Source organism: Crocodylus porosus, unplaced genomic scaffold (genome assembly GCF_001723895.1).
Source record: "Crocodylus porosus isolate Cpor-Errol unplaced genomic scaffold, CroPor_comp1, whole genome shotgun sequence".
Taxonomy (NCBI): Eukaryota; Metazoa; Chordata; order Crocodylia; family Crocodylidae; genus Crocodylus; species Crocodylus porosus.
The window spans coordinates 20,236,448-20,246,559 of record NW_017728913.1 but is presented as its reverse complement, the minus strand read 5'-3'; the positions used below and the strand labels follow the sequence as shown (position 1 = coordinate 20,246,559).

The 10,112-nt window shown below is 37.4% G+C and overlaps 1 protein-coding gene across 3 annotated transcripts in view; it reads right to left on the bottom strand.

Moving 5' to 3' along the window:
• Positions 1 to 217: 217 nt before the first annotated feature.
• The window catches only part of KLHL2 (kelch like family member 2), a 95,851-nt gene continuing 85,956 nt past the window's right edge, over positions 218 to 10,112 (bottom strand). For all 3 annotated transcript variants that reach the window (XM_019534579.1, XM_019534580.1, XM_019534581.1), the window contains 4 exons: positions 6,507 to 6,635; positions 2,421 to 2,561; positions 2,075 to 2,218; positions 218 to 1,344 (listed from right to left, as the gene is read on the bottom strand). In XM_019534579.1, the coding sequence (XP_019390124.1) occupies positions 1,316 to 1,344; positions 2,075 to 2,218; positions 2,421 to 2,561; positions 6,507 to 6,635 (443 nt within the window). In that variant the 3' untranslated portion in view covers positions 218 to 1,315. The remainder of the gene's footprint in view (positions 1,345 to 2,074; positions 2,219 to 2,420; positions 2,562 to 6,506; positions 6,636 to 10,112) is intronic.

Sequence of the window (10,112 nt, the reverse complement as noted above, 5' to 3'; positions counted from 1 at the left end):
AATAACTGGGTTGGAGGTACTGAAGGAGTGACTTACAAAGGATCAGTGATCCCAGTAGTCCCCTCTTTAAACTTGAATTCATTCACAGTTGGCTCTTACTTGGGTTAGCACTTTATTACTAATATTTTTCCAAATAAAATATCTTTTACCACTTGATTATCTCAAAGATTGTTTTCTGTGATGCATGTATTCAGAAATACAAGTTTTAAGCAACCCGTTGGCATTATGAAACAAATATACAAACTTTTATTTAAATAAAATAGCTCAAAGATGACAATAGTTTAGGCCTTATTTAAAAGAAGGCCATCCAAAAATGAACAAAAATGGTAGTTGCTTTACAAATATGGCCACATACAGTATATTTTCATATTCATTAATAGCAGCTGAAGTTATACACATAGATAGTTCTTAATACCATGCAAGTTCAGTTGAGGTCCATACATTCATTATAAATCTTCACTTATGTTCATGCCAAAACACCTTTGATAAAAAAGATAAGAAAGGAGAAGATTTAAACATGGCCAAGAATAAAGAGAGAAAAAATATTTTAAATAAGTACCAGCAACTCATTGTTTATTAAAAAGATTCTGGCACTCCACCTGTTTAAGCATATATGCCTTCTTCGTTCTCTGTATGTGGCATTTAGTAGTGTTAAGCATTGTTAAATATCAAAAAATACAACTCTGTTTTACAACATGGTACTGGCATAATTCAAAGTACTTGTGCCAATTATAAATAGTATAATTAAGTTCTGAAGAGTTTTTTAATGAAAAGCAATACACACACATATACATATGCACACATATTCATGTAACAAAATTTATAAAAGCAAACAGGTTTGCCCCACCCCAAGCTGTACTACTCAGGTGGGATTCAATACCCATTCTGAAGACTTGGAGTTCATGGATATATATATGTATATATTAAGTCTCTGGAAAAAATAAGACAAAAATTTACTTTCACCAGAATACACATCACTTTATCATTCTTCACTGACAAACAATCCATTTCTCAGTCATGACTGACATGAGTTGGTCCTTATGAAAGTGACTTTGACAACCTTGCAAATAAAAACTGGTCCACAAGCCTTTATAAAAATTCAGTCAGCTGCTGCTCAATGCAGAATAATCCTACACGTTGCTTCTATCTAGAGTAATCTTCATCATCTGTTGTCCGTAATTGTAGACAGTCACATCTTCCACTGTGACTCAATGTGCAGCTACAAGTAGAGAAGTGCTTAGATACTCAATCACTTCAAACACACTTGTTGAAGCTTGCTTCTAGTGCATAATTAAGTTCAAAATCTTTTCCCCTCTCATAATGGTTTGTCAATAACTGTAACACCTAGAGTGAGAGAATCATAAAGGCAGCATATTAGAGGGACTTAATTTAAAGCTTCTGGGACTCAAATGCTATACTGTCCATCAGTCAGCGTCACAGGACCTTAACATTACGTTATTACATTAACATTACATAATGCATAATTTTAAAAGTTATTAGGCTTTGAGAAATACCATTCAGTTGTAGCATCACTAACGTAATACCTATATAAAGAACCTGTTTGGGAAGTTGTTTGTGCCTGACTAGATCCTTTTAAAAAGGGCTCAATTGCATGCTTAAGACATCTAAAAACCAGGCTCCTTTAACACAGAGTCTAAGGATCCAAACATTGAGACATCCAAAATTAGTGGTCTTTTCTGAGCATGCTGACCAAATTGTAACATTCTTGGCCTTTCTACCTCTCTCTCAGATCCTAAAACAAATGTTCAGTGAATAGTGAGAAAAAAAATTTGCTATAAAAAACAGAATGGTATGAAAAATCTGATTAATGCAATACTGGGTTTCTAAATGAAATTGGAATATATAGATACATCTAAAATTTCCAAAGTAAAACTCATTACCTTGATTTGATGTGTGTCCATGTAGTGCACATGTGTGGGCATAGTGTGGCTAGATTGATAGATACATATCAGTCAAGGTAGTGAGTTGTACCCTGGAAACATTGCTCTTTGGGTGCTTTTTCAGACAACTTCACCCTCATGTTCTACTTTTAAATTTGATATAAAAAGTTTACCTGCATAGCTCCTTCCTGTACTCATACAGGATGACACAACTGTCCATTTATCTGTTGTTGGGTTATAATATTCCACTGTTGATAAGTTACAGGAACCATCATCCCCTCCGACTACATACAACAGACCGTTTACAGCACAAACCCCTAAGAAAGATGAAAGACTTTACAGCAAAACATATTTATAACGCACAACAATTTGCTTACATAGTGAAAGCATGCCTTCCATTTTGAGATTTCAGCAAAGGAGCAGAAATGTTAAGAGGTAAACACAAGGGTGCAAACACCTTATTAGCATTCTAAAGTAGAATAAACTCTAGTACCTACTTCTATAAAATCTAGTACTTACCTGCATTCCTTCTGCACATGTTCATGTCTGCAACCTGCTTCCATGTACCAGCAACAGGATCATACACTTCAACACTTTTTCTAACCAAGGGACCATCATGACCACCTACTGCATACAATAAATTGTTTAACACACCAACACCTGCAAACATATAAAAAAGAAACACTCATTTTTTAGATGTATATCCCACCTTATTTATCTTAATAGAAAATCAAGTCTTTAGCCTATTTTTCAATAAAATTTATTTTCCTCAAATTAAATAAATAACAAAAGGTAATCAATGATATTTACAGAATCCTTTTCATAGGATCATAGAGATGTTGGGCTGGAAGGGACCTCCATAGGCGATCTAGTCCAATGCCCTGCCTGAGGCCAGATCATCTCTATCCAAACAACTCCATAACAGTCTTGGCTAGTTTATAATCTGATGCTTAATTCCAAGATACCTATACTTAGTTAGAAATGGTTAATGAAACACTAAGTGATGCTGTATTAAGAATCCAGATGTTTTCACTCTTGCAATTTTGGCTTTAAAAAAAAAAATCAGAATTAGCTAGAATTGCAAGAGGCATATGCTGGACACCCTACCCTGTAGAGGGAACGTTTGGATTTTAATTTTAAAATTAACAACTTTGTAAATTCCTACTAAAAACAAATTATTTCAAACTGAATTTAAATTAAAAGCAAGTTCAAGGATGGTAAATGAGGACAATACATACAACTGAAATAATGTTGGAAAAATTTAGCAGTATGTACTAAAAATGCTTGCTATATCTGGTCAGTCAAAAAAGATATTGCTGCAAATATCAAGTGCAGTAACACTGTTCCCCATGGAAACTGAAAGGGCATTGCTAGAAACATGATTAAGTTTAAACAGTAACACATCGAAAGAAACTAGAAATAGGGACAGGAAAACAACAAAATGCTTGGGTGGGGAGGGGAAGGAGTGGGCCCTTATAAATACCCTAGAAAAACAAAATAAGTGTGATGAATTAAAAAACATCTGGAATACTAGAAGAACAAGTGACAGTTGTCACCAGCCTTGGTCATTTTCAAGGGGCCTAAGACAAGCTGCATAAGTGTGACTAAGCAGAAAGTCCCAAAAGCCTGTTTCTTAGTGACCGTAGCACGAACCTTTGCAGATATGACTTGGCTTACTTAGCTTGGTCAGCAAAGTAAAGGAAGCCATCAGCATGTCTAACTAAACCAGTTATGAGATGCAATTAAAGCACAAGGTCTGAAGGGAGACATTATAAGGGAAGACCATACATTAAATCATTCACATATACGACATTATATTTTTATCTTAAAATACAAGTAGTATTGATTAAATGTAACCAAATGTATTAGATTCCGTTTTGTTATAATAGATATACTTTTGTGTTAAGATGCTTAGATAATTTGTAAAAGCAAAAAACAGCTTTGTCAGAGTGAACTAAGGTAAAGAAGGAACAGGACACTGTTGAACAGCACACAATGGGAGAGGAAAGGAGATAAGAAACCATTCCTTTTACTTTCCCAAGGATATAAATCCAGACTAACTGACACCTTCCAAGTCTACAAGATATATGGTTCAGTTCCAAAAGTTTCAGTGAAACAAATACATTTAAATTAAACCAATGCGAGGTCGTGTATTAGAATATTAGAACCATCCATTTATAAATACAGGGTATAGGCTAGAGAGAAATTTGGAGAACTTGGCAAATTCAGAAAAAACAATCTGCATACGACCCTCCTGCCACCTCTCAATTCTCCCCAGCCAGTACAGATGAGAATCAGGGGTAGCCAGACCAACTTTGGGATAAATGTTTGTTTTTGTGTTTTGAAATGCAAGCAAATAAAAACTGGGGATGTAGACCTGTATCAGTAGCCAAGCCACAAGGTTACCTATAATCTAAGTAACTCCAATGAACAGCAAACAAGATTTGAGTACACAGTGTAAGCAGGAGACAGAAAATGCTGAAGTCATTATGGAGCTGAAGTATCATTTCATGAACATGAATCAGGTGTCACCAACATTTTTAATTTTATTAAAAAATACATACTTATAATACTGCATTCAATTCTGAACCCTACAAAAGTGTCTAGTAAGAAAAAATGGACAGTGTTCAAAGCATAGCAGCAGAAAATGATTTACGAGGGGAAATGGACAGAAATACACACAGTTCAGCTAACTGATAATGGCATAGCAGCACATGATAGCTTAGCTTTAAAGCTGTAAACACAACGTAAGGAAAGGAATTATTCAAGGTGGAATGAAAGGTATGTAAGTAGAAGAATGTAAGAATGAATATGGAGAAGGTTCTTAAGTTTTGTACTTTAAGGAGACCATATTAAGAGTGCAGGAATAAATATCACCATTCTGATGTAACAGAAGACCAGGAAGTGTAACAGGAAACTGGCCTAACTAGAAAGCAATTTCTTCAATGAGTTGCAACTTGAGAAGGAATCCTACAAAGACTGGAAATTAGGTCACAGTACTATAGAAGTGTATAAGTATTATTGTATGGGCATGCAGGAAGAAAAATTAGGATGGCTAAGGCATGCTTTGAGGTGCACCTTATAAAGGACTTAAAAGACAATAAAAACGATTCTACATGTTAAAAGAGGAAGATCAAAGAAATCACAAGTCCTTTACAGAATGCAGAAGGCAATCTAGTTATAGATGATGCAGAGAAGGCTGAGATATTTAATGTCTTTTCCTCCCCACAAATAAAGCCTATCCATGAATAGTCAGCTACCAGATGACAAGTGCAGTTGGCAGCAAATATAGGGAAGAACACAAATGCCCTTTAAGAACAGGTTAGGGATTACTTAGGCAAGCTAGATGCTTAAGTTGACATGGCCAGACAAGACACACCATAGGGAAACCAGGGTGCCAGGGGTGGCATGCATCATTAGCACTGTTAGGTCTGCAAAACATGATTCACAAGATAAACTCAGAGATTTGAAATATCAGTTCATACTATTAAAAGCATTCTAACCTACTGTGGCCTTTCAGGGTTCTCTGCAACAGAACTGTTCAGTGGAATGATATACACTGACTTCAGCAAAGCCTCTGATACCACAACTTTCTCCTTAACAAGCAAAGAAAGAGAGTAGATGGAAGTACTGAGGTTGATATGTAACTGGCTGGATCATGCTCAACAAGTAGTCATCAATAACTCAAAGCCTAGTTGGAAGGAAGTATCAAGTGGGGTTTCCCCAGGGGTCTGTCCTGGGTCTGGCTATTTAGTCTGGCAAAGAAAAGATTGAGGGGGGATTTGATAACAGTCTTAAAATACCTGAAAGGTGATTATAGACAGGATGAAAATACTTTTCTCTGTAGCTGTAGGGGACAGGACTTAGCACAACAGCCTCAAGCTGCAGCAGAGGAAATTTAGGTCAGAGATTAGAAACAGCTTTCTGACTATGAGAGTAGTGAAGCATTGGAACAGGCTACCTAGAGAAATTGTGGAATCTCCATCTCTGGAAATTTGCACAGGCAGGTAAGACAGATACTTGACCAGGAGGTTTAGTCAGGGATGATCTTGCCTTAAGCAGGGGGTTGAACTAGATGACCTCATGAGGTCTCTTCCAGCCTGACCTTCCTATGATCCTATGACCAGTAAGATCAGAACAAGTCTGCCAAAGAAATTCATAGAAATGCATTCCTTTTCATGTATAAGGTTAGACCAAAGACTATTAGGAGAATGCTAATCCTTATCTTGCAAAGGAGTAGCATAGCTCCCTTTTTATCTATAATTTGTATAGTTCTGTAAAGTTGCTTAAATTTGTAAGTGGCTTTTAGTTGATACTATATTTGTATTGGTTGTTTTATTCCACTGTATTAATATTCAGAAGCCTTAAAGAGTTTGTGGGTAAATACAAATGGTTCAGAATGAGAAAAAAAGAGCCCCTTATACATTTGATATTTCCAGACTGAATCTTACTGTATTAGTTTTGCATTTATAATCTACAGGATACTCATGTGTATAGTACAATAAGACCAAATATTCTGAAGCAGTCATTAAGGAATACATTTTGAATTTTTAATGCAATTTCATGTGTTTGTTTTATTATGACCATCAATTTTTGTTCACTTACCTGCTCCACTCCGTCTAGTGCTCATTTCTGCAACATAGGTCCACTCGTTTGTACTAGCATTATAGCATTCTACTGAACTAAGGCACTGACGTGATGCCCCATCGTAGCCACCAACAGCATACAGCTTACCTAGAAAGACAATAACCAAAAAAACTCCTATAGGATATACACAGATTTATCTGAATATATTCTAACGCAGTCTGGTGGGTAGGCTGTGATGTGCTATACCCATAGCTGTGTGTGGAAACAGGTAAAACACCAAATCCCTCAATTATCTACTAACCATTACTGCTTTTCAAAGTTTGAAATTGAGTAGGCATGGTTTCCATTTTTAAACAAAGATAGACAACATACTACCCTCCATAGTCTCTCCTATTTTAATCTGGTAAAACATTGCATCATTCTACCAATAAATGAATAAAAACATTTCAAGTTGCTTTACTGAAACACAAAGATACCATCCCACTCTGACTTCATCAAAAACTCAACAAAGATAAACCAATTCAAGCATGTATATCCTAGAAAGATAGCTAATGTATTTCTTGAAAGATTCTAATCTTTATTGTGATTCTGTCACTTATATGGTTTGATGTATTTTCTGACATAAAATACAACCCCCTATTTTTAGAAGGCTCAGTCATGGATTAATCCCAAAACTGAGTTGCCTTTTGAGTTTGTGCTGTGACAGACATGGATATTCTCCCTAATTAGAGATTTACCCTTATGGTGTCTAGCCTCTTTTTGTAGCTCCAGTAAAGATGGTTTTATCATTTTCATATCTGTATATGTAACAGGATTTGATATAAACATATTTTTGTAATTTTGTGATACGACTGGAAGATAATGAAGTGCAATATTTAGCATACATCCAAGGCACTGTCTTCCTGTAATGGGGGGAAATCAACTCCTCCATAGAAAAGGCACCTGAAAGAAATGGCCCTTCAGCCAGGGGACATTCAGATACCCCGGAGTGACCAGAAAGTTCTGGAGGATTTTGGTTACTCATGAGCCACTAGAATAATGCTGATAATGGACAGCTGGCCTTGGTGGCTTTTTAGTGACTAGCTAGGTCCTTCAGATCTTTTCCAAGCTGGAGAAGGGTCCAAGACCCAAGCTGCCAGGGCTGGTAGGATCAGCAGGAAGGCTGCTCTCTAAAAACACTGGCAGATCTCTCAGGAGGGGTAGGAGGTAGCCAGATGGGCTGGGGCTGGCAGAGATTCCCTTACAGCAGCTGCAGGTTAGTGGACCTGTGGCTTGCTGCAAGTAAGAAGTTCTCAGGGCAACAGTGGTCTGCTCGTTGGGGCAAGTGGCAACACAGTGGAAAGAAACTTAGGGCTCTGAGAGTCCTCCACAGACGGGTTTGTCATAAGCTGCAAGAAGTTAAAAAAAATAAATCTTACGTTGGAGTATGGGTAAGTATGCTAAGGTCTCTGGGCCTGGAGGCTGCACACTGGGGCTGAGGACCACATGGCAGGGCCCAATCAAGCGCACAGTGGCACATGCCAGGCCCAGCTCTGTGCACTGATTGTGGGACCATGTGCCAAGTCTGAAACTATGTGCTATGTAGATCTGGTGCAGTGGGGAGAGGGAGTCCACACAGGCCTGGGAGTCTGAAGGACTGGCGAGGGAGTAGAAAGGGGCACAATCAAGTTGTGGCAGTATTAACTGATGGCTCCCAGAGCTGTGGCAATTAAAGCTGCTTCTCTACCCCACCCCCCAAATTCCTGAACCTGTAGGGAACCCTTCTTCTTGCATATAATTAGCAACCCAAATTTCTCCAGCTGGTTTGTTGGGGGGAGGGGGAAAGGGGCTTAAGGTTATATGTGAAAAAAATATGGTATATTATCAGATCAGAAACAGCAGGGAGTTCCCATAATTTTAAAACCAAAGTTGCTTAATTGCCATGCTCTACCAATCAAGGCATATTATAGATGTGCTAATGTTTTTAACTATAAGTTGCTAACTTCAGAAGCATCCATTTTATAAATATTGCTCATCTTTACTATACCAAACAAAATATTCAATACTTGGCTTCCACATAAAAGTTTCAGTGCTATCACTGCCATACAATTTGTTGTAAATTTACCACCAACATTCCCAATTTAGAGTACTATAAGAAGTCAAATCTGTTGCATGTTTGAACAAATACATGCTGGGCTGGGTCCTTTAAGAACTTTATTTACAGTTTATTTTACTATATAATCCACAGCTCGTACAACTTCCAAATGACCCTTCAAGTTTTAGACTGCATTCTTGTTTATTCCCAGAACAGGTGAACCTGAGTTTACTCTACCAGCATTTTTAAAAAAGAAATGATGTGCTATAATACATTATATCTACTTGCATACCACACATATCCCTCCAATGCCCCCCCCCAAAAAATCACCATCCACCACTTGAGAATGGTGTCTCTCAAGCAAGGAAGCCAATTTTTTTTTTAACCAAGACTGAAGAACAGGGACACCGTGTTGTAAAATGGCAATCAGCTTCTCTCTCAGCGAAGAGAAGGGCTATGTCCAAAATTTAAACCTTTCAGATATGCTTTCAGCTTACCACTTTAAAGAAGCTGGCAACAACATTGTATAATACAGCCTCTCCATGAAAGAGCCAGCCCTAAGTCATGACTCTGGAAATTTTTTTATTTTTAAATTTTATTTATTTATTTATAACCTGCCTTCCAAAAACCAGGTGCATGTCTTATTTGGGGGTGTTTACTATGAAAAAAAATGCAGTACTAAAACACAGTTTATATTTTGTTTTAAAACTTGAAGAAAAACAATTTCTAACTGTTGTTCCAATAAGAGTAAACAGGAAATATTAAATGGTTTATTGCTTAAATGACATTTAAGATTTGGCAACAAGTGATGCATTTCAATGATGAAAAACATTACTTACTCTCTACCAGCCTTAGAATTGTTATATCCTGCTCACACGAGGCAGAAACCATTGACATTAGGTGTCTACTTTTCATAACTAAGTTTAAAAATATCTGCTATTTCAAATATGGCCGAAATAATGTAGATGGCTCAAGCATTAGCCTTTTCCTCTAAAGGCAGGCATCATATTTTTCTGGTTTTTGTTACTGGCTAAAAATGCCACAAACCCATAATTTTATTCCATTCTTGTCTACAATTTTTGAAGATTAACTGAGGCAAGAAGCAGACACTTGTCTTGCCAGTTACTCTGAAACTTTAGATCGGGGCGGGCAATTATTTTGGGCGGAGGGCCACTTACTGAGTTTTGGCAAGCCATCAAGGGCCACATGGGTAGCCCCAGATGCCTTACTCCCTGGTTGTCATCTTGGGGTCAAAAGTCCCACCCCCTAATCCCTGACTTTTGCCACTAGATGTCCCTCTCCTTGCCACCCAGAAGTACTCCTTTGAGCAAAGGGGTTTGCCATCTTGGAACCAGAGAAATACCAAATTATATTCTAAAAATCAAACATACTACAAGATTCATTAATTTGATTTTAAAAATGTTTTGTCCTGATTTATGTGCATTTGTGTAGTGTACATACAGGTGATGGTATAAGAGCTTAAAATGAAGTGGGTGGGTGGGTATAGGTTTGTGGGGGGGGTGGGGAGGAGCTTGTGGGTGTGTGTGTAT